This window comes from Thamnophis sirtalis, unplaced genomic scaffold, assembly GCF_051295495.1.
Source record: "Thamnophis sirtalis isolate CommonGarterSnake01/CBP01778 unplaced genomic scaffold, rThaSir2_p1.2 scaffold_2, whole genome shotgun sequence".
Taxonomy (NCBI): domain Eukaryota; kingdom Metazoa; phylum Chordata; class Lepidosauria; order Squamata; family Natricidae; genus Thamnophis; species Thamnophis sirtalis.
In genome coordinates this window covers 103,338,311-103,364,150 of record NW_028261382.1, presented here as the reverse complement: position 1 = coordinate 103,364,150, position 25,840 = coordinate 103,338,311, and the positions used below count along the sequence as shown (strand labels likewise).

The window sequence follows — 25,840 nt, the reverse complement described above, 5'->3', positions numbered from 1 at the left end:
CTGCAATCGGAAGGACGGAAGGCTGAGCCAATAGCAATAGCCTTTAGACTTGTATACCGCTTCACAGTGCTTTCCAGCCCTCTCTAAGAGGTTTACAGAGTCAGCCTATTTGCCCCCAACAATCTGCGTCCTCATTTGACCCACCTCGGAAGGATGGAAATTCTGAGTCAACCTTGAGCCAGTGAGATTTGAACTGCCAAATTGAAAGCAGCTGCAGTACTGCACTCTAACCACTGGGCCGCTGTGCCTCATGCTCAGGATCTCCCGCTTGAGCTAAGGGCTGGATTAGAAGGCCTTTGATGTCCCTTCCAGCTCCATTCTGATTGTTTGATTGATTGATTGAACTAATCAAGGAGAGGAGCAAGCTGGAATTAAGGAGAAACATCCTAACAGTATCCACTAGATAAGCTTCCTTCAGAAGTTGTGGGAGCTTCATCACTGGAGGTTTTTAAGAAGAGACTGGACTTATCTGAAATAGGATAGGGTCTCCTGCTTAAGCAGGGGGCTGGACTAGAAGACCTCCAAGGTCCCTTTCAGCTCTATTCTGATTGAAATGGCATAGGGTCTCCTGATTGAGGAGGGGGCTGGACTAGAAGACCTCCAAGGTCCCTTCCAGCTCCGTTCTGATTGAAATGGCATAGGGTCTCCTGATTGAGGAGGGGGCTGGACTAGAAGACCTCCAAGGTCCCTTCCAGCTCTATTCTGATTGAAATGGCATAGGGTCTTCTGCTTGAGCAGGGGGCTGGACTAGAAGACCTCCAAGGTCCCTTCCAGCTCTATTCTGATTGAAATGGCATAGGGTCTCCTGCTTGAGCAGGGGGCTGGACTAGAAGACCTCCAAGGTCCCTTCCAGCTCTATTCTGATGGAAATGGCATAGGGTCTCCTGCTTGAGCAGGGGGCTGGACTAGAAGACCTCCAAGGTCCCTTCCAGCTCTATTCTGATGGAAATGGCATAGGGTCTCCTGCTTGAGCAGGGGGCTGGACTAGAAGACCTCCAAGGTCCCTTCCAGCTCTATTCCAATTAAGCCCAATTTAGATTGCCCCACCTCCCTTCCAACAAGCAGCCAACGTACCCATATCTGAGTCAACCTTGAGCCGGTCAGGATCGAACTATTGAACTGCTGGCAGTCAGCAGTCAGCAGAATTAGCTCGCAATACTGCATTTTAACCACTTCGCTCTTATGACTAATGCAGTTAGTAATGACTAGGGAGAAAGAGAAAACAAGGAAGACTTTGTAAAAATAAATAAGCCCAAATCCGTAATACAGGGATTGCAAAGAGAAGAAGAACAGATGGGAAAACTCGGAGGTACCAAATCTGAAAAGGGGAAAAATAATAATAATAGAGAGATTGCATTCTTCCAAAATCACACTTAATGCAGGAGGAGAAGATGAATAGACAAGGAGAAAATGTAGAAAATGAAAGCGGGGGTGTGGGGTGTGGGGGGAGAACCACAGTTGTGATTCACAGCCGGGGTGAGATTTTCAACCCACCTGTCTCATACCGTTTTAAGGGATTTTCCACACGTCGTTTTTTTCGAGTGGATTCACACCTAAAGGAGGCTTTGAGACATGAGTTTGGCTGTTGTGACGATACCTGTTTCCTTCCAAACGTCCATCATTGTTCTATGTTTTGCCCAGTGGTGGGATTCAAATGATTTAACAACTGGTCCTCTGCCCTAATGACCATGGCCAGGGGGTGGGATAGGCTGCACTCCAGTGGTGGGTTTCAAAAAAATTTGGAACTTCTTCTGTAGGTGTGGCCTGCTTTCCGGGTCCACTGGTGGAACCTCTTCTAACTGGTTCGGTAGATTTGACGAACCGGTTCTACAGATGTTTTATCGTTGGCATTTACCACCAACAAGATTGGCTAAAATGTACCCAAACATGAATCCGACCTGCTGGAAGTGTAAAAAAGTACAAGGGACTTTGTATCGCATATGTTGGACCTGCCCGGAAACACAAAAATATTGGACAAAAAATTGGAAATGGGTGCAAGAAATTAAAGAAGAACAGATCAAATACAAACCCGAAATCTTTCTGCTGGGAATAATCAAAGGGAAATGTACAAAGAAAATTAAGTACATATTAACATATCTGCTGACCACAGCTAGAATAGCATTTGCCCAATGCTGGAAACAAAATAATACCCCCTCGGAGGAATTAGTGATACGAAAAACTTTGGAATGTGCAGAGATGGATAAATTAACACTGAAATTAAAAGATAAAGAAGAGTCGGAATATTATGAAATTTGGAACAATTGGTACAAATGGCTGCAAAACAAGAATAAAATTAATTAAGCTGAAAAACTATACATATACATATACATATACATATACATATACATATACATATACATATACATATACATATACATATACATATACATATACATATACATATACATATACATATACATATACATATACATATACATATACATATACATATACATATACATATACATATACATATACATATACATATACATATACATATACGGTATGAGACAGGTGGGTTCATATATATATATATATATATATATATATATATATGTATGCTGTATTTGTGCTGATAAATAAACAAATACAAATACAACAAAATGTAACAAAAAGGCAACAGTATAACTATTGGGTTTCTGCCTGGATGGTCTCTTGTGACGAGCCGAAGGACAGAGAATGGAAGTAGTGATCTTCCTCCCATATTTGGGCATACCGGGGGTTGTAAATATCTAATAGATATGTAGATTTGTGTATAAAGGTGTGTAAATAAAGAAGCAAAATATTATATACATGTACAGGTATGATGACATAACAATGTTGATATAATGACTGTAAGGTGTTGTAGAAGGGAGAAAATAATAAAAACAATCTGCTAATTAAAAATCTTTTTTATAGTGTGGTGACCAAAACTGGATGCAATACTCAAGGTGTGGTCTTAAAAGTAAAGACTTTATGGAATGGTATTAGGATCTCCCTTGATCTTGATTGTATCTCTCTGTTAATGCAACTTACGATTGTATTGGCTTTTTTGGCTGCCAACGTATACTGCCAGCTCTTGTTTAACTAGTTGTCCATTGATTAATTATTCCCACGGTCAAGAATTCTAATTCTTATTTCCAGGTTGGATCTCTTTCTGATGACCTTCCACCCATTGTTCCTTGTCTTGCCCTTGATGTATTTTGGAGGGCACTAGATCTTCCTCTTGCTTTGGTATGTGATGGCTGATGTAATATTTTCCCCCCCATGTGCCTACTCTCAGGTGGATGGAATCCTTGGTCAATGTGGGGCGAGTGTACCAAGGACTGTGGAGGTGGCCTTCAGACTCGGACCCGAACATGTCAACCTCTTCCCGATGAAGGTCTCGTCTGTGAAGGAGTCTTGGAAGAAGGGAGATTATGCAACAGGAAAGCTTGCAACCGTAAGTAAGCATGGCTTCTGAAGGAACCTCATAGCAGGTTCTCCTGACTCTGTCCAACAGGACGTGTCCATCTTTCAAGAGGCAACTGGAGTATCTGGTTTTTTTTTCTTATTCTTACTCCTTGCAGAAAGCTGGTCATTTGTGTTCTTTTTAGAGAGTCCTTGAGGCCACTTAGAGGTTTATCTGTAGTAGTAGTGCAAATGGGTTTATCCCAGTGTTGAAATTCAATTTTTGTTTACTACCGGTTCTGTGAGGGTGGCTTGGTGGGCATGGTAGGGGAAGGATTCTGCAAAATCTCCATTCCCTCCCCACTCCTGGGGAAGGAATCTGCAAAATCTTCCTTCCCTCCCCACTCCTGGGGAAGGATACTGCAAAATCTCCATTCCCTCCCCACTCCAGGGGAAGGATTCTGCAAAATCTCCATTCCCTCCCCACTCCTGGGGAAGGAATCTGCAAAATCTTCCTTCCCTCCCCACTCCAGGGGAAGGATTCTGCAAAATCTCTGTTCCCTCCCCACTCCAGGGGAAGGATTCTGCAAAATCTCCATTCCCTCCCCACTCCAGGGGAAGGATTCTGCAAAATCTCCGTTCCCTCCCCACTCCAGGGGGAAGGATTTTGCAAAATCTCCGTTCCCTCCCCACTTCAGGGGAAGGATTCTGCAAAATCTCCATTCCCTCCCCACTCCAGGGGAAGGATTCTGCAAAATCTCCGTTCCCTCCCCACTCCAGGGGGAAGGATTTTGCAAAATCTCCGTTCCCTCCCCACTTCAGGGGAAGGATTCTGCAAAATCTCCATTCCCTCCCCACTCCAGGGGAAGGATTCTGCAAAATCTCCATTCCCTCCCCACTCCTGGGGAAGGAATCTGCAAAATCTTCCTTCCCTCCCCACTCCAGGGGAAGGATTCTGCAAAATCTCTGTTCCCTCCCCACTCCAGGGGAAGGATTCTGCAAAATCTCCATTCCCTCCCCACTCCAGGGGAAGGATTCTGCAAAATCTCCGTTCCCTCCCCACTCCAGGGGGAAGGATTTTGCAAAATCTCCGTTCCCTCCCCACTTCAGGGGAAGGTTACTGCAAAATCTCCATTCCCTCCCCACTCCAGGGGAAGGATACTGCAAAATCTCCATTCCCTCCCCACTCCAGGGGAAGGATTCTGCAAAATCTCCATTCCCTCCCCACTCCTGGGGAAGGAATCTGCAAAATCTTCCTTCCCTCCCCACTCCAGGGGAAGGATTCTGCAAAATCTCTGTTCCCTCCCCACTCCAGGGGAAGGATTCTGCAAAATCTCCATTCCCTCCCCACTCCAGGGGAAGGATTCTGCAAAATCTCCGTTCCCTCCCCACTCCAGGGGGAAGGATTTTGCAAAATCTCCGTTCCCTCCCCACTCCAGGGGAAGGATACTGCAAAATCTCCATTCCCTCCCCACTCCAGGGGAAGGATTCTGCAAAATCTCCATTCCCTCCCCACTCCTGGGGAAGGAATCTGCAAAATCTTCCTTCCCTCCCCACTCCAGGGGAAGGATTCTGCAAAATCTCTGTTCCCTCCCCACTCCAGGGGAAGGATTCTGCAAAATCTCCATTCCCTCCCCACTCCAGGGGAAGGATTCTGCAAAATCTCCGTTCCCTCCCCACTCCAGGGGGAAGGATTTTGCAAAATCTCCGTTCCCTCCCCACTTCAGGGGAAGGATTCTGCAAAATCTCCATTCCCTCCCCACTCCAGGGGAAGGATTCTGCAAAATCTCCATTCCCTCCCCACTCCAGGGGAAGGATTCTGCAAAATCTCCATTCCCTCCCCACTCCAGGGGAAGGATTCTGCAAAATCTCCATTCCCTCCCCACTCCTGGGGCCATCCAGAGGTGGTATTTGCCGGTTCTCCAAACTACTCAAACTTTCCGCTACTGGTTCTCCAGAACCTGTCAGAACCTGCTGAATTTCACCCCTGGTTTATCCACACCCGTCTGCACTACTCAGATGACCCTGAGGAGGACACAGATAAACCTCCAAGTGGCCTCAGTGACTAGCAAATGACCAGCTGTCTGCAAGGAATATAAATCCTTCCATTCCCCATCCAGTCAGAGCTGAAGAAGCTTCTTGGATGAGAAGCAAAACATCCTCAAAGAAAAACAAGTAAGTCCAGTTGCCTCTTGAGAAAGCACGTTTGGGACAGCCATGACCTGGATGACTGAAAATCTCCATAGCAGAAAGTTTTTTGCTGAAATAAACTCTAATTTGGAATGCAAACTTCTCAATGCAGGCACTTTCTATGAGAGCAACTACAGTGCATTTTTTCAGAATATACATGGCCCAGGGTCTATTTACAATTTTGACCTCCATAACTGCAGACATTCTTCTATTCTTTGCACATAAACAGAGTGTCCAGTTTTGGTCACCGTGATAGAAAAAAAAAACTTGAGACTCTAGAAAGAGTGCAGAGAAGAGCAACAAAGAGGATTAGGGGACTAAAACATATGAAGAACGGTTGCAGGAACTGGGTATGTCTAGTTTAATGAAAAGACGGACTAGGGGAGACATGGTAGCAGTCTTCCAATATCTCAGGGGCTGCCACAAAGAAGAGGGAGTCAAACTATTCTCCAAGGCACCTAAGGAAAAGGCAATAAACAATGGATGGAAACTATTCAAGGAGAGAAGGAACCTGGAACTAAGGAGGAATTTCCTGACAGTGAGAACAATTAATCAGTGGAACAACTTGCCTCCAGAAGTTGTGAATGCTCCATCACTTCTAAGCTTCTAAGAAGAGACTGGACAGCCATTTGTCCAGAATGCTATGGGGTCTCCTGCATGAGCAGGGGGTTGGACTAGAAGATCTCCAAGGTCCCTTCCAACGTTGTTATTCTATTATTCTCTCTGTATCTTACATTTGGCGTTCCTATTGCCGTACGGGACAATGAGACAACCAATAAGTGTGCCAACACTGCAAAGAGCCTTGTGGCTTGTATGCAATTAAAAAAATATATATTGAAATATTCTGATTGGAGTCGGGTGTTGTTCTGAACAGCTCCCTGTGCACATTCCAACTGTTTCGCTCTTTCCTTCAGCCCAAAGGGATTTATGTTCTTCAGCTACCGATTATTTATGTATTAATTCATAATAAATGCTCGCATTTATTACGATCTTGAAGTGTGCAAGCATGTTTCCCCAGAGGTAATTAGAAGTAATTAGGGACAGAAAAGCCAAGATAAATGTAAAGCTGCAGATCTAACCTCCTCCTCCCCCCCCCCCACTCCAATCTGGAAGAGAATAAGAAAAAATAAATGTTGATTAGATAGGAAAATCTTGGTTCCTGGATCTCAGCTGTACGCCAGTGGATCAAACAATATCCCCACCCACCACTTGGGAACCCCATCTCAAAAATGCTTCTCAGTGCGCCACAATTGGGAAGCGAGGATCTCAGGCATTGCCCAGGCAAGAAGAAAATCAAAGTTAATTCCTGTCCTTCAAGAATTATGTCCCAGTTCCTTAGTCTGTAGGGCAGAGTTAGGTTGCTCCCGGCGTGACCCGTCAAATGCGCGCCCGACAAAAGCGCGCTGACAAAACTGCGGCGCAAAAAGAGGGAGGTCTGAATCGCGCCCACAGAAGTGTGCCAATAAATGCACGACCACGAAAGCCTAATTAGGGTTAAGGTAAGGGTTAGGGTTAGGGTTAGGGTTAGGGTTAGGGTTAGGGTTAGGGTTAGGGTTAGGGTTAGGGTTAGGGTTAGGGTTAGGGTTAGGGTTAGGGTTAGGGTTAGGGTTAGGGTTAGGGTTAGGGTTAGGGTTAGGGTTAGGGTTAGGGTTAGGGTTAGGGTTAGGGTTAAGGTAAGGGTTAAGGTAAGGGTTAGGGTTAGGGTTAGGGTGAGGGTGAGGGTGAGGGTGAGGGTGAGGGTTAGGGTTAGGGTTAGGGTTAGGGTTAGGGTTAGGGTTAGGGTTAGGGTTAGGGTTAGGGTTAGGGTTAGGGTTAAGGTAAGGGTTAGGGTTAGGGTTAGGGTTAGGGTTAGGGTTAGGGTTAGGGTTAGGGTTAAGGTAAGGGTTAGGGTTAGGGTTAGGGTTAGGGTTAGGGTTAGGGTTAGGGTTAAGGTAAGGGTTAGGGTGAGGGTGAGGGTGAGGGTTAGGGTTAGGGTTAGGGTTAGGGTTAGGGTTAGGGTTAGGGTTAGGGTTAGGGTTAAGGTAAGGGTTAGGGTTAGGGTTAGGGTTAGGGTTAAGGTAAGGGTTAGGGTTAGGGTTAGGGTGAGGGTGAGGGTGAGGGTTAGGGTGAGGGTGAGGGTTAGGGTGAGGGTTAGGGTTAGGGTTAGGGTTAGAGTTATTACGTTGTTTTCGAGTTGTTTCTGATGGTGCGTTTTCGTCGGCGCGCATTTATCGGCACGCTTCTGTGGGCGCGATTTAGACCTCACTCTTTTCTCACTGCGGTTTTGTCAGCACGCTTTTGTCGAGCACACATTTGTCGGTGAACCGCTCCCGGTCTTACTACCAATTCGCTTCATGCACGCTTTGTGGCATACGCAGGACAGTTTTCGGCACTGCCGCATGCACAAAGGAATCACGTTCCGGAGAAGCTGAACTTCCAGGTTCTGACATGGATGCGTACCTGACAATCAGCTGATCGGCGTGCATGCGCAGGCTGGGTTTTTTTTTGGGAAAACGAGGGTTTTGGGGACTAAGATTGTGATTTATGCTTTCTCAGGAAGCCTAGGTCAGAAGACTAGGTAACATCAGAGCTAGAAGGGAGTGGGGTTTGCTGTTGATATACAAGTTGGTTGCCCTGTCAGAGTTCTTTCTTGGTGATTCTTTGGTTGGGCTGTTTACTGTCAGCTTATATTTATCTGACAGTTGGTAGTTCTTCCATTAGGGTTCTTTACTTTTGGCTTGTTGGTCTAATATTAATTTTGGTGTTAATCTGGGCATTGATTGTTGATGGGGAGGATGTTTTGGTCTTTTAGTCTCCTGTTTGACATTTTGATTGTCTCTTTTAAATGGCATGTAGATCTTGTTTATCTCTATGTGCCAGTTGATGGCTGATTTCTTTGAGTACCAAGGTGCCAGGGATTCTTGATCTAGGATGCTCACAGTTTCCCAGTTGACACTGTAGTTAAATGTTCCAATGTGTAGATGCCTTGCCCAATTTTACACTTGGCTTGGCATTTCCATAAAGTTAAATAAAAATTGAATAGAGGAAATCCTCAAATGAAAAGTTTCTAGCACATTAAGCTTTCCTCATCTTGTTCATGTTGACTAATTGGGCTAGACACCCAAGCAAATTCTTCCACAAGCTTGCTAAGCACTAGCTATATCTCAAAAAGGCCAGACTCCAGTGAAGTCATGAGATAAACTGTAATTTTGTCCAATTGCAAATCTTGTTGAAAATTATAAACACAAATCATTGTCTATGGGGGTAAGACAGTAAGCGTTCAAAAGGTTTTTGATTTGACCTCTATTTTGATGGTGGTGTCAGGGTTCCAAATAGCACCCAAAAGTAAATCAGAGTCCGAAGCAAAGGATTCCTCAAAGTTCCAATTGATGAAGAGAGCCATGTTGGCACATCTGGGAAAACCCGAATCTGAAAGCTTCCCGGTTTCCCTCACCCAGTTGAAAGTTCATGATCTTGTTCCCACGTCCTCAAGTCCATCACATGGTCCAATCTTCTACTGTCATGTTGGCAGTTCCACCCATCCAGTTCCGGTCAGGTGCAGAGATGCAGAGACAAAGGATGACCTTGGCTTTCTAGAAAGAATGTTGTTATGGCTGCATAGCATCTAATTCCGTACAATTCCCCCCTCCTATTTTCCCACAATAGAAAATGCCTAGTAGAATAATAGAAAGTGTGGCAGGCCAAAGATCCACAAGAAAAGATCACTGCAGGCCTAAAAGGTGGCACCTTTGGAATCAAAAGATTGAAGGAGAGAAGCAACCTAGGACTAAAGAGAAATTTCCTGACAGTGAGAACAATTAATCAGTGGAACGACTTGCCTCCAGAAATTGTGGGTGCTCCACGGGAGTGGGATTCAAAAATTTTAACAACCAGTTCTCTGCCTGATTTCTGGGTGGGCATAGCCATGGTGGGCATAGCCTACTCGGCCTCCTGCACAATGGTGGGGGGAGGGGAGTTTTTATGTGTGTGTGTGTGTGTGTTGCATTTGTGCTGATAAATAAATAAAGGGAGACTAGTATAGATCTATTTCAAGCTATTTAGCTCTCATCAGCTAGCCAGCTAGCTAAATAGCTTGAAATAGATCTATACTAGTTCTTCCTTTATTTATTTATCAGCACAAATGCAACACAAATGTAAAAAAGGCAACAGTAAAAATAATGGCTTTCTGTCATGATGGCTTCTTGTGATGAGCCGATAGACAGAGAAAGGAAGCAGTATGCCTCCTCCCATATTTGGGCATACCAGGGGTTGTGACACTCTATCTATCTATCTATCTATCTATCTATCTATCTATCTATCTATCTATCTATCTATCTATCTATCTATCTATCTATCTATCTATCTACCTACCTACCTACACACACACACACACACACACACACACACACACACACACACACATATTCGTAGATTTTCATATATATTCATTCCTCTGCATGCGGCATGACTCACAGCTTCTCTGCATCTGATCTCCTCTGCTTCAGAAGAACTCGTATTTTATATCTGCCCTTTATCGGAAAAGAAAAATGAAACTTTAGCTCCTCCATGCCGGGCCATTAGAGCAAGGAGGGAGTGGTAGCTCAGGATAGACAAGGAGAGGAGGGTGAAAGAACACTTAGATAAATCCCAACTCTCCGAGGCCAGATCGATTACACCCAAGGAAGAAACAAGAGGAGATGATTGCAGGATTGCTCACGGTGACCTCTGAGAACTCCCGGAGAAACGCTGAAGAGCAGGAGACGGGAGGAGAGAAAATGTTGTCCCTGACTTCAATAAGGGGTAGAAGGAAATTGCAGATCTGTTAGCTTGACACGCAGATTGATTCAGACCAGGCATTCGCTTGTTCAGACACGTAGCCATCAATCTCTTCGGGAAAAGGATGGACTGAAAGGGTATTGGGTGTCCTGCTTGAGCAGGGGGTTGGACTAGAAGACCTCCATGGTACCTTCCAGCAGAATAACATTCTGTTCTGCTGTTATCTATCTGTCTGTCTGTCTGTCTGTGTCTATCAGTGTCTCTGTCTCTGTCTCCCTCTGTCTGTCTGTCTCTCTAGTTATCATCTGCCTGGCTGTCCGTCCATCCATCCGCATCCATCCATCTATCCATCCATCCATCCACCCAACTAGCCCATCTCTCTCTCTCTTACTAAGCCTTTTGTTTCTGTCTCTGTCTCTGTCTCCCTCTGTCTGTCTGTCTGTCTGTCTGTCTCCCTCTCTCTAGTTATCATCTGCCTGGCTGTCTGTCCATCCATCCACATCCATCCATCCATCCATCCATCCATCCATCCATCCATCCATCCACCGAACTAGCCCCTATCTCTCTCTCTCGCTAAGCTTTTTGTCTCTGCCTGTCTGTCTCTGTCTCTGTCTCTCTCTCTATGTTTGTGTGTGTGTGTGTGTGTGTGTGTGTGTGTGTGTGTGTGTGTGTGTGTGTGTATCACTCTTCCAGTATTTGAGGGGCTGCCACAAAGAAGAGAGGGGTCAACTTATTCTCCAAAGCACCTGAAGGCAGAACAAGAAGCAACAAATGGAAACTAATCCAGGAGAGACGCAACCAAGAATTAACTGAGGACAAGTAACCAGTGGGTCATTTTTCCTCCAGGTGTTTTCAAGTAGAGATGTGTTCTCCTGCTTGAGCAAGGGATCGGACTAGGAGATCTCTTCCAACCTTATTATTCTACGCCCTATATTTTTCTGCTCCATAGCTGAAGCAAGGGAGCATTTGTAAGCATCGTCCACACGTTTTACTTTATTTTTAAAAACCCTGCCGTGCTTCCTTCCAGCTCCTGCACCATGTGGGAGAGCCTTAAGTTATGTTTTTCCTTTCAAACTAAATTAATAACTACATCTGAAACCGAGTGGAAACATCTCAACGGGCTTCCTGGCGTTGTGATGGGAAGTGGAGCACCCGGAGTTCTTACATGCCCCAGAATTATGCAAAATCCCCTCCTCTAACCCTTCCTACTCGGGCTTTGAGAGAGGACCTCGACCATCTGGATGAAGAGAGAAATTGCCCCCATGCAACCTGATCTTGGCCTGTTCTCTCATCTCCCCCTCTTTCTAACGTTTGAGTTCCTTGCTGCCCTGACATCCCAATTTAAGCACAGCCCCCGTTAGTTGCACGAGGCACAAGGTTCCTTAATGCGCAATCCTGCTTGCCAAGCCGAAGTGCCCTGAAATGTTAATTCTGTTGCGAGAATACGTAAAAGGAGCTAAAATTAAAAAAGCCTGCCTTGAGGATGAATGTCAGACGGAGCTACAAGGAGGAGGGACTCAAGGACCGGCTGGCATCTTAAGATGCACAGAACAGAGGTGGGTTGCTACCATTCTGCACCGGTTCGGTTCCCTGGTCACCGTAGCATGGTTTTGGGGTTTTTTTTGACATTTTTTAATGTTCTGGGCATGCACAGACCTATTTACAGGCAACTGTGCACATGCGCGGAGCAGGCGTCTGGTCTCCACATCTTTTCTACATCGTGGTGACCAAAACTGTATGCCGTATTCCAAGTGTGGCCTTACCAAGGCTTTATAAAGTGGTATGAACCCTAGATGTGATCTTGATTCCATCCCTCTGTTTATGTAGCCTAGAACTGTGTTGGCTTTTTTGGCAGCTGCTGCACACGGCTGGCTCATATTTAAATGGTTGTCCACTAGGACTCCAAGATCCCTCTCACAGTTACTACTATTGAGCAAGGTACCACCTATACTGTACCTGTGCATTTCATTTTTCTTGCCTAATTTGAAAACTAGAAAAACCTCTGATCAGGGGTGAAATCCTCCCGGTTCAGGGACGATTATCATTGGTTCTGCGAACCAGTAATAAGAAAAAAGCTTCCAAGAAATGCACAGCTCAGCTTTGAGCCATGCGATCGTCAGAACTCTCCCCCCCCCCCCCCCACTTTTTAAAGCATTTTGATCCTGCCAGTTCGGGCAAATAGGCAGGAAAAAAATGCTTTAAAAAGTGGAGGCGGGGGGAGGAAAGCTTCTGATGATCGCACGGCTCACAGCTGCTCCGTATGATTCTCGGAATCTTTCCCCCCCCACTTTTTAATGCATTTTTTCCCCTGCCTATTCGCTCGAACTGGCAGGAAAAAAAATGCTTTAAAAAGTGAAAAAAAAATAGCCATGTCCACCCAGTCACATGACACCCACCCCCCAAAACAAGCCATGCCCACAGAACCAGTGGCATAAAAAATTAGACTTCCCCACTGCTTCCGATCTAATGAAACCGAGACAGAGGGGGGGGGGAAACAGGTGGGGATGTGGGATTCCTGGGGCGAAATCTCCTTCCTAAACTAATTGGAATCCCCAACTTCTTAATTACAAGGCCACCAGCTTCGTTCAGAAGAAATGAAAGCCTCCATTTGGAGCAGACGAGGAACCAAAATAAATATTTCTCCAACATTTCACCAGGGGAATTTCCACGAATGTTCAGAAGATCTGCATCTCCGCTGTACAGATTGTTTATGGCAACAGTTTTAAATCCTGAAAAGAGAAACGTAGCCGGGTTTTAATTATATCGTGATATCAAAAATGTTTATTTTGCTCTGCTGCCTCGCAAGCCGGGGCAATATTTCTTATTCTGCGGAGCAGCAATTGTCCCAATTTGCTGTCGTCAGTTTAATGATATGTTGTATTAATTTTGAGAGAGGCAAAAAAAACCCCGCGCTATTCATAAAAGATGAAATGCATTAGGAATTAATTGCTCCTGAATCTTTCTCTCTGTCTGCTTCTTCGGCAGCCAAAAGTGCTGTGAGAAGATCCTAGTTTAGAATCAAAGTGTCCTCAAAAGTTGATTATGTTTTAGGAATAGCTGCTCCCTAAACTAAGAATCTGTCAACATTCTCCATCATTCAGGCCCATTATGGTTGTCCCAAAGGTGCTTTTTCAAGAGGCAACAGGATTTTCTTTGTTTTTCACTGAAGATGTTTTGCTTCTCACCCAACAAGCTTCTTCAGTTCTGAGTGGATGGTGGGGAATGGAAGGATTGACATTCCTTGCAGACAGCTGCCATTTGCATCCTTTTAGAAGGTTGTTGAGGCCACTTGGAGGTTTATCTGTGACCTCAGGGTCACCTTTTTCAAAAGGCAGCTGGACTTGGTTTTTCTTTGAAGAGGTTTCGCTTCTCATCCAAGAGGCTTCTTCACTTCTGACTGAACGGTGGAGGAGAGAAGGATTTATATTCCTGGCAGTCATCTGGCCATAAGTACCCTTTCTGAGAGTCATCGAAACCACTTGGAGGTTTATCTGTGCCTTCAGGGTCACCTGAATAGTGCAAAGAGGTGTGAAACAACCCGTAAAACCCCCGGGGTGTGTGTTCTGTTAAAATAAAGCCTGTTGTGCCTTAAAATGGATTCTCCTGTACTGCTGTAAAATGGCGTCTACTGGGCAGCGCAGTAGAGTTGCCATGGTAATGGCTTCACTGTCCTCCACAAGGGGGCTCCCTCTGATAAGGGGGAAGATCCAACATTAGAAATTACATTTGGTCCGGACATTTTCCCCCCGATAAATAAATACCCGGGAAACGCCAGGTTATAGACTAGTGTTCTATATTCTGTAATGTTGATGGTTGAATCTAAGACTATACACAGTTCCATATCCTCCTTATTCTAATTCTAATGAGAGAGATATGTTCTTCCCCCTTCTTTTAAAAATAAAAGTCAGCCCGATGTGGATTATTTCAGTCCTGCTTTCTCACTGCTTTTATCTGAAAAGAAAAATAGGCACAGCCTCCTCAACAATTTCTCTTTATAATGGAAGTTTAGGTCACCTTAGATCAGCAATGGGAACATATAATGGACTCTATTGTTTGCCTTCTGCTCTTCCTTCTGAAGGATGTGCAGATTTACATTCAGCCTAACCTTGATAAAGAGGGTGTCAGGCCTGCAAACATCTTTTTTTGGATCTGTGGCCTGCCCACACTTTCTATTCTTCTACTATGCATTTTCTGTTGTGGGAAAATGGGAAGGGGGATTGCACGGAGTTAGATGCTATGTAGCCATAACAACATTCTTTCTAGAAAGCCAAGGTCATCCTTTGTCTTTGCACCTCTGCACCTGACCAGAACTGGATGGGTGGAACTGCCGGCATGGCAGTGGGAGATTGGACCATGGGATGGGCTTGGGGGTGTGGGGGAAAGATCTTGAACTTTCAACTGGGTCGGGAAAACCGGGAAACTTTCAGATTTGGGTTTTCCCAGATGTGCCAACATGGCAATAGCAGCATGGCTCTCTTAATAAATTGGAACTTTGAGTAATACTTTGCCTTGGATTCTGATTTAATTTTGGATGCTATTTGGAACCCAGCTTGTCTTCTAGTAATGGGATTTTATTTTTCTTCTTGTTCTGCCCTTCAAGCAAAATTTTGGAGAAGAAGATTTGACAAGTGTGTTCATCTAGATTCTTCTTTCTCCCCTCCCTTTTTTTTTCTTTCTTTCTTTTTTTCTTCTAGCTAATATACACTATAATTCCCGGAGTCAGTCTTTACGGTCTACAGATAACCGGAAGAAAGATGACCTCGAAGACTTCCAGCAATATGGATATCCTGCGCCTCAGATCGGTAGGTAGCCCAAATGTTAGACTGACATAAATGCAAGAGATCAAGAACAGGTGTCAGGTGCGGAAAACAGGAAGGTTCAAATGAATTTGATTCATTGAATTTGAATTTGATTTGATTTACATTAAGAAAAAAAAAGGGAAGAGATCATTGGCTTCCAGATATTCACTTCTAAGACATTAGACTGTCGTAAACCAACATCCTTAACATGGTTGGAAAATTCACCCATTCTCTGAAGACTTGGCCCCTCAATTAAGCAAAAAAATTGGGTTGAGTAGCAATGTGTGAGTTCCTTGGTGCTTTCTGTTCTGACCGAGGCTTCCCAAGAGACTGAAGCAAACTCCTTGTCCAGACAAAAACCCCTTTTATTAATTGACTGTGAATTCTGCTCATTCACATCCAGCAAAGTCTTTCGAGGGAGGATTTACAGTCACAGACCTTATCTGGCTTGGAGAGCTACCAGTCCAAGATCTGCAGAACTTGGCAAGGAGCCTTGGAGAGTCACGAACCAATTAAGTGAACAAATGGTCTCCTGCAAACTCCACTCCCCTGTCGCTCCTCTTTTATTTCCTCTGGTTGGGGCCATTCAGCATCCACCTGTGGATTTACTCCCAAGTCGACCCCTGTTTTTTAGCTGTCCGAGATGTCTGTGCATGCACACACTGGGAACAGGCTCCAGCTGTTCCTCTGCCTCACTGATGTCAGATGGCCCTGGCCCCCCTCTCTGCCTCGGATACAGAGTCCTCATCAGAACCCTCCCCAGACTCCAGGACTGGCCCATGTTCCTCCCCCACCTCCTCACCGTCTGAATCTGCTGCCAGTTCTGCTGGCAGGCTGCAAAGAATTTCTGAGCTTGGCTGTTTTCTTGTAGCCATTTCATTACCCAACTAGGTGACAACACCAGTGTTGGTGGTAGTTAGTTGTGTAATGAAACATCTGCAAGGAAAGAACCAAGATCGGAAATGTCCTGTAGTATTGGAACAATCCTCCTCCGTTTGACAGCTGCCTGTATAGCAATTGGTGATGGATAATTGCTGATACCAGGAGAGGTACAGGTAGTGTCTGATTTACAACACTTCATTTTAGTGACGATTTGAAGTTACAACGGTTCTTTTTTTTTTTCCAAAAGGCAACTGAAGTTTTCCTTGTTGTTCTCTGAAGATGTTTTGCTACTCATCCAAACAGCTTCTTCAGTTTGAAAATTCAGAACTGAAGAAGCTTCTTGGATGAGAAGCAAAACATGTTCAGTGACACGGCTGCGTTTATGCTCAATCACAGTGTCCCGTGATCCTTCGATCACATTTGTATGGATTTTTGCTGAAAACCAACAATTATTTCGGGTTTTGGCAAGACTGTGTCCCTGGCAAACCGTTGGTTCACTTAACAACAGTGGATTTACTTAACAAAAAAGATCGTAAAATCAGGTCATTCAAGCAACCAGTTACTATTTCGACATAACGACTGCAGTCATTTCTTTCAAGGTACTAATTATGACCTTTAAAGCGCTCCATGGCTTAGGCCCAGGGTACCTGCGAGACCACCTACTGCCACCAGTAGCCTCCCACCGTCCAGTGCGATCCCACAGAGTTGGCCTCCTCAGGGTGCCGTCGGCCAGACAGTGTCGGCTAGCGACCCCCAGGGGGAGAGCCTTCTCTGTGGGAGCGCCTTCCCTCTGGAATGAGCTGCCCCCGGAGCTTCGTATAATCCCCGACCTCCGGTCCTTCTGACGCGCCCTAAAAAGTTGGCTTTTCCAGCAAGCTGGCCTGGCCTGAACAAAACAAAAAAAATTATTGATTACTGTTAATTTTAATTCGATTTTTTTTTAAAAAAAAATGTCATTGTCAATTCTAATTGGGTTTGTTTAGGATATACGATTTATTTAATTTTAAACTTTTGTAGTATGTGTTTCTTTTAATGTTGTACGCCGCCCTGAGTGCTTGGGAGAAGGGCGGCATATAAATCTAATAAACCTAAACCTAAACCTTAAGGATTGCCGATACTGCTGCCAATCACCTCCTCTAGACCGATTAGATCCCACAGATTAGGCCTCCTCCGAATTCCATCCGCCGGCCAGTGTCGACTGGCGACTACCCGGAGGAGAGCCTTCTCTGCGGCTGCTCCGACCCTCTGGAACGAGCTCCCCGTGGAGATTCGAACCCTCACCACCCTCCAGGCCTTCCGCAAAGCCCTTAAAACCTGGCTGTTCCGACAGGCCTGGGGCTAAAGAGCCGTTGCCCCCCGTCTCGAATGGTATGATTGTTGCGTGTTTTTAAATTATGTATTGTTTTGTGTTGTTGTTAATTTGTCTGTATCCCCCCTTCCCTGGTTTGAGTTGTGAGCCGCCCTGAGTCCCCCTCGGGGAAAAAGGGCGGCATACAAATGAAATAAACATTCAACATACATTCAACATTGCTTAATACACCCCCATTGATTACCTGCATTATTTATATAGCTTGTATAATTGCCTACTTTTGATCTTGACATCTCAGAGGAGGACCTGCTCCCTGTTCCCATGGTCCCACTTGAGGCCGAAGGAGAAACATTGGCTCCCCAAGAGAGAGAGAGCCACCTGGAGAATCCATGCCACGTCTCCCTGGACCCATTTTTCTCTCTAACACACAAACACACACAGACACAAAATTAAAAATTGCAGATCAGTGGGTGGTCAATCTCAGGATAAGGAAATCTCCTGTGTTCTGCACCTTGACAGGTGATCCAGCGGCGGAAGAGTGGTCGCCCTGGAGCGTCTGTTCGACCACCTGTGGGGAGGGCTGGCAAAGTAGGACCCGGTTCTGTGTGTCGTATTCGTACAGCACCCAATGCAGTGGGCCCCTCCGCGAACAACGGCAATGCAACAATTCTGCTGTCTGTCCAGGTGATGACCTTCACCCCACCCCACCCCACCCCCTCATTCCCCCTTCTTTCTTCCAGACACTGGGCAGTGGGGGAGGGGGTCCTGCTTCCTGCTAAAAGAGCTTCCGAACCAAATCCGATGGGAAACTGCAGAATTCTGCAATCTGTATAAATAATGCACGCTAAACACAACCGCCCGGAATAGTTTTTTTGGCCTGTGGAGTTCTTGGTGGTCTCTAAGCTTCTTTGTGGCATGAAGATGTTTCATTACCCAACTAGGTAACATCACCAGGGCAACTGTTATACAGCTACCGTATTTTTCGGAGCATAAGACGCACCTTTCCCCCCCCAAAAAAAGAGGGTGAAAATCCGGGTGCGTCTTATACACTGAATGCAGCATTTTTGGCCTACCAAAACCCCACCCCCTTTGCAAAAATGGACGTGCAGAGGGTTCGGGAGATTTTCAAAGTGCTCCTGGGAGGGGGAGCAAAAACAAGCAAACAATGGACTGTTTGGGCCTCCCCAGCCCCCAGAAGCAACCTAGAAGCCCAAACAGGGCACGTGGGGGCACAAGGCCCCAAAATGCAATGCAAATGCCCCCCCCCCCACTGTTCATGCATGCATCTCCTGCATGTGCCCTGCTTCCCACACATGCGCAGAGACCAGCTGGCTGGCAGGAGGTGTGCGCCCATGCTCAATAGCAATAGCAGTTCGACTTATATACCGTTTCATAGGGCTTTCAGACCTCTCTAAGCGGTTTACAGAGTCAGCATATCACCCCCACAGTCTGGGTCCTCATTTCACCCACCTCGGAAGGATGGAAGGCTGAGTCAACCTTGAGCCGGTGAGATTTGAACCGCTGAACTGCAGATAACAGTCAGCTGAAGTGGCCTGCAGTACTGCACCCTAACCACTGCGCCACCTCCTAGTAGAGCTGGGCTAGGGTGATGGCTGGTGTGTCTGTAGAGAGAGTTCTGCGTGCCACCTGTGCAGTGGTGGGATCCAGCCAGTTCTCACCTACCCGGGAGAACCGGTTGCTAACTCTCTAAGCAGTTCAGAGAACTGGTTGTTGGAAGAAATCTCATTTTGCTTTTTTTCCCACCTTCCAGGGCTAATCCTGTAAGGAAGGCAGGAAGGAAACATTCTGGTGTTGTTTCTAGCCTCATCTTTGTTGCCCTGCTTACAGAAACTGCCTCTCCGGTTAAGCCTTATGACATTGTAACAGCTAAGGTGAAGCGCCCATCGACATGAGTGACATTGAGATGGCTACGCCCACGCGGTCACATGACCACCGAGCCACGCCTACCCAGCTGGTCATTAGGGCAGAGAACCGGTTGTTAAATTATTTGAATCCCACCACTGCACCTGTGTCACACGTGTGTCATAGGTTCTCCATGACGGGACGAGACATTCCAAGTTCCCACGACCGTTCTTCATACAGCTTACTGATGACGATAGCTGGACTGATGTTGTTACTTTATTAGGTTGTGAAACGTCTTCCAATACAACAGATAAGTTGAGGAAGAACCCAGAAGTCCACCATTCAACTCTTAGGCTACAGATGTTTCTTTTATTGGATAGTTTCCCCTAACTTGTGTTATTTCTGAAAGGATTGCAAGGAACTTGGACGCCGTTCCAAGTCACAATGGGGAAAATATATATATATATATATATATATATATATATATATATATATATATATATATATATATATATATATATATATATATATATATATATATATATATATATATATATATATATATATATATATATATATATATATATATATATATATATCACCTCATGGTTCCTGCCTGCCTGAGCAATTTCACCCACCAGCATATGTTTTCAGTTGCAAAAATAATTCAATCTGTGCTGTTGAAAAGGGCAAACCGGTAAGATGGTTGCAGTGGGAGGTTAGAGACATAATTTGTTTTGTGTTCTCATTAAAATACCCGATTGATTCTCCTCTCCAAGATTACATATCCGCGGAAACGTGGATGGGGGCCTTGTCAACCCTTCTTTGAAAGCATGTGTAGCCTTAACAAGCCACGAAGATGTCCGGTGTGTGCTGATATTGTGGGGGGCAAAGGATAGAGCCGAGGTGGAGCAGTGGTTAGAGTGCAGCACTGCAGGCTACTTCAGCTGACTGTTATCTGCAGTTCGGTGGTTCAAATCTCACCGGCTCAGGGTTGACTCAGCCTTCCATCCTTCCGAGGTGGGTAAAATGAGGACCTGGATTGTTGTTGGAGGCAATATGCTGACTCTGTAAACCGCTTAGAGAGGGCTGGAAGCCCTATGAAGCGGTAGATAAGTCTAACTGCTATTGCTATTGCTATCTTGTATGTTGTACGTCATCTGTGTGAGGATGACATCAAGAATTTGTTGCGACATTTGGACTCAGCTCCCAGGAGTGAATCTTCTTCAATTCCCGAGATAGAGCCGAGGTGGCACCGCGGTTAGGGTGCAGTACTGCAGGCCACTTCAGCTGACTGTTATCTGCAGTTCAGCGGTTCTAATCTCACTAGCTCAAGGTTGACTCAGCCTTCCATCCTTCTGAGGTGGGTGAAATGAGGACCCAAACTGTGGGGGCAATATGCTGACTCTGTAAACCGCTTAGAGAGGGCTGAAAGCCCTATGAAGCGGTATATAAGTCTAACTGCTATTACTATGGCTATAGAACTTTGGCTGGGTGGTAGCGAAGACTTTGTTTTAAGAACCATCAGATCTGTGGGGTCTTTTGGTGGTCGCTAGGCTGCGTGGTCTTCTTGCAGATGTTTCGTGACCCAGCTAGGTAACATCGTCAGTGCTAGAACGGAGTTGGGTTTGTGGAGAGGAGGAGGAGAAGGGAGAGGAGGAGGACTGTGGGGTCCTTAGTGGTCTCTAGGCTTGGTTGTTTCCTTGCAGATGTTTCATGAACCAACTAGATAGCATCATCAGTGCTAGAAGGGAGTGGGGCTTGCAGAGAGGAGGAGGAGGAGGGTGAGAAAGAGGAGGAGGAGGAGAATTGAGGGGTCTTTGGTGCTTTCTGAGTTTGGAGACATTTCATTACCCAACTAGGTAACATCATTAACCGAATAACGTTCCGTGCATGCACCCGGCCTCAAAAACCTGGATGGCATAGAGCCAGGGAAGGCCCATCTGCAATTTCCACTAACGGTTTGAGCAAACCAGTCTGAACCGGCTGAATACCACTTTTAATTTCTGATAAATGACTGTCTAGACCAATGGTAGTCAACCTGGTCCTTACTGCCCACTAGTGGGCGTTCCAGCTTTCATGGTGGATAGTAGGGGTTTGCTGTAACTCTGCTTTATAAATTTTATAAAGTAAAGTTACTTCCCTGTTGTGGCCCAGCAGGAGCCCTTGGAGTTGCCACCCGACTCCGACAGCGAGGGGCCCTACGAGTCAGCTCTGGAGGATGTGGAGGACCCTGGACAGGGTTCCGACTCCGAGCAGGATGCAGAGAGGCTGCTTGGCCACCAGGAGGCGCCTGGGCCTTGGACCAGTGGGGAGGAGACAAGGGAGTGTGATCCTGACGTCATGCATTGAAGCAGTGGGGAGGAGACAAGGGAGTTGGTCCTGGATGCCCGACAACCGAGAGCTAATAGGTGTAAGGAACAGTTGCGCAGTTACAGGAGGTAATTGCACTCAGCTGGTGGTAATTAGGCTCCTCTTAAGACTATAAAAGGAATGATTGTGCACACGCTCATTGCAGGCGTCAACATATTTACGAGAGCTGGAGAACTATCGTGGCTAGCTTGGCAGGCTAGATTGCTGCCAAGCTTAGTCTGAGCTGGATTGTTGCCAAGGTTATTCTGTGCTGGATTGCTGCCAAGGTCTGGATTGTGCTGGATTGCTGCCAAGGTCTGGATTGTGCTGGATTTCTGCCAAGGTCTAGTCTGTATGTTAATAAATCCTTGAAGTATCTTTGTCTCGGTGTGCTTTGGTGTAGGATGAGGGGGGGGATCAGAACACTTCCTTATTTTATAAATCACCATTACTGTGGAACCGGTGGGTGGTTAGAAAATTTTACTACTAACAGAGATACCAAAGTGGGCGGTAGGTATAAAAAGGTTGACTACCCCTGGTCGAGACTCTTCTAAAAACATCCAGTGATGGAGCACCCACGATTTCTGGTGTCAAGCTGTTCCACTGGTTAATTGTCCTCCCTGTCAGGAAGTTTCTCCTTCATTCCAGGGTCCTTCTCTCTTTGATGAGTTTCCATCTATTATTTCTTGTTCTGCCCTCTGGCGCTCTGGTTTGAAACAAAATTTCAAGCGGCGAATTGAAAAAGAGAGTGAATTATTTCAGACGTGCAGCTGAAAATAGTCTCCTTATTATATCTGCAGCGGTGACTCGATGTGTTTACATATTTTATAATGGATGCTTTGGTGTTTTAATTGGCATTCCATTTCTTGGGTTCTTTTGCAAGGCGAACTCTTGCGCAGATTAAAGAAAAATAAGCGAGGCCAACGCTAATAATGTTTGAATACAAATTTCAGGAGCCGAACCTCCTCGAAATACATATTTCAACGCGATTTGGAAAGGAAATGTGAGCTTCAGCGGAATCAAAAATGGGGCTTTGAGGAGAGTCCCTAGAATGTAAATTGATGCCAAAATTACGGGGGAAAAAGTATTAAGTTGTATTTGAATTTGAAACATACTCGCGGGGAGTCCTTAGATTTGCGAATGGAGGCAGAAAGTACTGTTAAAATGTTCACGGAATGTGAATACTATGGAGGCCCTGGACGGCAAGCCCGTAGATTTGCTTATCCTGCAATCAGAAAAGAGAAAATTGGTTTTTGCTTAAAAAGAAGCTGCAATTTGCTAGGCGCTTGTAAGTGGAAAATAGAGCCCCTTTTTTCCCACTTTCTCTGGAGAGTCCAGTGGCAATCAAGATTTAATCAGGAGTTGCTGTGTCTCCCACCCCTGTGTTGTAACCGCAACATGTTGATCTATGCTGACCTAAAATTTTTGATCTCCAGCTGTTTAATATGTGCAGAATAAATGGGGATGGTGGAATGCAGAAGAAAGAGGCTGTAAAAAGACAGCTGGTTTGGTCTAGGTCAGTGTTTCTCAACCTTGGCAACTTGAAGATGTCCGGACTTCAACTCCCAGAATTCCCCAGCCAGCGAATGCTGGCTGGGGAATTCTGGGAGTTGAAGTCCGGACATCTTCAAGTTGCCAAGGTTGAGAAACACTGGTCTAGGTGCTGGCCTAGGAATCAGGAGACCGGGAGTTCTAGCCTTGCCTTAGACAGGAAAGCCAGCGGAGTGATTAAGGGCCAATCACTAGGAGTTGGTGAATTCTAGTTCCCCTTGGGCATGAAAACCATGTAAGTGACTTTGGGTCAATCACTAGCAGACTGTGAATTCTATTCCAACCTAAGGCATATAAGCCAGCTAGGTGACTTTGGGCCAATCACAGGGTGACTGTGATGTCTAGTCCCCCATTAGACAGGAAAACTGGCTAGGTGACTAGGGGATGGTGAGTTCTAGTTCATGGCCAGTATGAAAACCATCTAGGCGACTTTGGGACAGAAGAATACGAGTTCCAGTCCCACATCAGGCATGAAAGTTGACTGGGTGACTTTGGTCCAATCACCAGGAGACTGTGAATTCTAGTTCTCCCTTAGGCACAAAAAGCTGCCTAGATGGCTTTGGGCCAATCACCAGGAGACTGTGAGTTCTAGTCCCGCATTAGGCATGAAAGCTGACCGGGTGACGTTGTGTCAATGACCAGGAGCCTGTGAATTCTAGTTCCCCTTCCCCCGAGGCACATATGCCTACTGGGTGACTTTGAACCAGTCCTTCTCTCTCGGCTCAACCCACCCCACAAGGTTGTCGTTGTGAGTTAAATAGGAAGCAGACGGAGCCTTAGGTCTGTTTACTACCTTGGGTTAGTGATGAAGAACAAGAAAGGCATGGATGAAAAAACAAGATCCCAAACAAGCAAGAATTCATAAATACATGATCAACGGTGAACTGGTGTAGAGTTGAGAAGGCTTCCTCGGGCTGAGTTTAGTTTAGTTTAGTTTAGTTGGTCTTGTATGCCGCCCACTCCCGAAGGACTCTGGGCGGCTTACAATAGACAAGGGAAGGGGATAAATAAACAAAACAACACTTAAAAAAAAACACAACATTCACAATTTCCGTGGGGCTGGATATTTCACAAGCCCCTCGGCTTGCTGGAGTAGCCAGGACTTGGTGGCTTTGCGGAAGGCCGGGAGGGTAGTAAGGGTCCGGATCTCCCCCTGAGCCTTTTTTCTCTTTCCTTACAGTCCACGGCACTTGGGACGAATGGTCGCCATGGAGCCTCTGCTCGTCGACCTGCGGACGGGGATACCGGGATCGGACCCGGATATGCAAGCCCCCCCAGTTCGGAGGAAGCCCCTGCGAAGGTCCCGAGAAGCAAACCAAATTCTGCAATATCGCCCTTTGCCCAGGTAATTTGCTAAAGAGACTTCCTCCCACGGGTGAGCCGTGGGGAACTGTGATATTTCGTTGTTAGAGGGTGGCTACAGAGGTGGGCTGTTACATGTTTGCCCAGATCCGGGAGAACCCGTAGCTAACGTCATGGCCAGTATGGAGAATCTCCAAATCCCACACCTGGCTGGCCATGCCCCCCCTGCCCCCCCCCCCGCCCTGCCCCAGGGAAAAGAGTGCAGACAAGAGGAACCAAGATGATCAGGAGACTGGAGGCTAAAACATATAAAGAACGGTTGCAGGAGTCCCTTATGTCTCATTTAATTACTCCCCCCCCCCCAAAAAAACCCAATGATGATTCTCTGATGCAGGAACAATGCGGTGTTTATTTGCAGCTGGACAAGAGAGAGAGAGAGGCGGAGTGGCTTTTGGGGAAAAGGAAAGGAAAGGAAGCTTGCAAAATATTGCTTAATTGCAGCAGGAACGCTGCTTAAATTCTGGCTGGCTGGCGGCTATTTGATTTGGTGCAGTGAGTCGCCGATAATTTAACTGCTGGATCTTTGGAGTGAAAATCTTGGCAAATAACTGGGCACTGCTTTTAGAGTTTTAACACACACACAATCACACACACACACACACACACACACACACCACACACACACACACGTTAATTAAAGAGAGAAATGCCAGCCATTTAATGGGAGATGGTTTGTGCTCCGAGAAAGGTCAGAACGCAGCGAGGGTTGGAAGAAAATATCTCTCTCCCCCCACCCACCCACCTTGTGGACTTTTTTTACCGGAAAAGGCTGGGTTGTTGTGGGGTGCAGAGTCCAGAGTATTCCTGAAAAATACTCTTTTTTAAAAAACACACCCCAGTTTTTATCCATTTATAATATAGTGTAAAGTTTCCAGCAGTTTCCCGGAGCCACTGAAATGCCCAAGAGAACGGAGACTCCAGACGAGGCTTGCAAAAAAATATCAGCTTTTATTGATGGCCGCAGCAAAATCTGGGTGGCAAAACTATATCCGAAACATACAAAGAAATGCATGGAAGGAAGAGCCGCCCCCTGCAAGAGGGACTCAGAGGATTATATATATTTTAGGCAGATAGAAGCAAAGTTTATCCAATTAGAGATAAAGATTCATTACCAATAAAGCATTCTCTTGTTCAAGCTCCTGTCTCTGCCTACCTTATCTATGGAGTATTCCTAAAGCCTTGGTTAGGGGGTGGCAGCCCCCCTTTGTCAAGTTGTTTTTTCGGCAGAATGCTTTAAGGATTTATGAGCCGGGAAAACTCCCTAGTTTGGTTCCTTTTATCTATGGGGCCTGATATTCCCGTGTAACAATTTCTTCTATGTTTCCAAGAACGTGCCCAGTTTTGAAGCCAAGAATAAAAGCGAGATGCAACAGTGAGATAACATTTGCGGTCCAGTATTGAGGTTACA

General features: G+C 45.8%; 1 protein-coding gene across 1 annotated transcript in view; it reads left to right on the top strand.

Moving 5' to 3' along the window:
- Window positions 1–25,840, top strand: part of ADGRB1 (adhesion G protein-coupled receptor B1) — a 303,358-nt gene that overhangs the window by 116,076 nt on the left and 161,442 nt on the right. Inside the window, 4 exon segments of the mRNA XM_087706632.1 lie at window positions 3,263–3,421; window positions 15,009–15,116; window positions 17,824–17,988; window positions 24,251–24,413. Of these exon segments, the coding sequence (XP_087562758.1) occupies window positions 3,263–3,421; window positions 15,009–15,116; window positions 17,824–17,988; window positions 24,251–24,413 (595 nt within the window).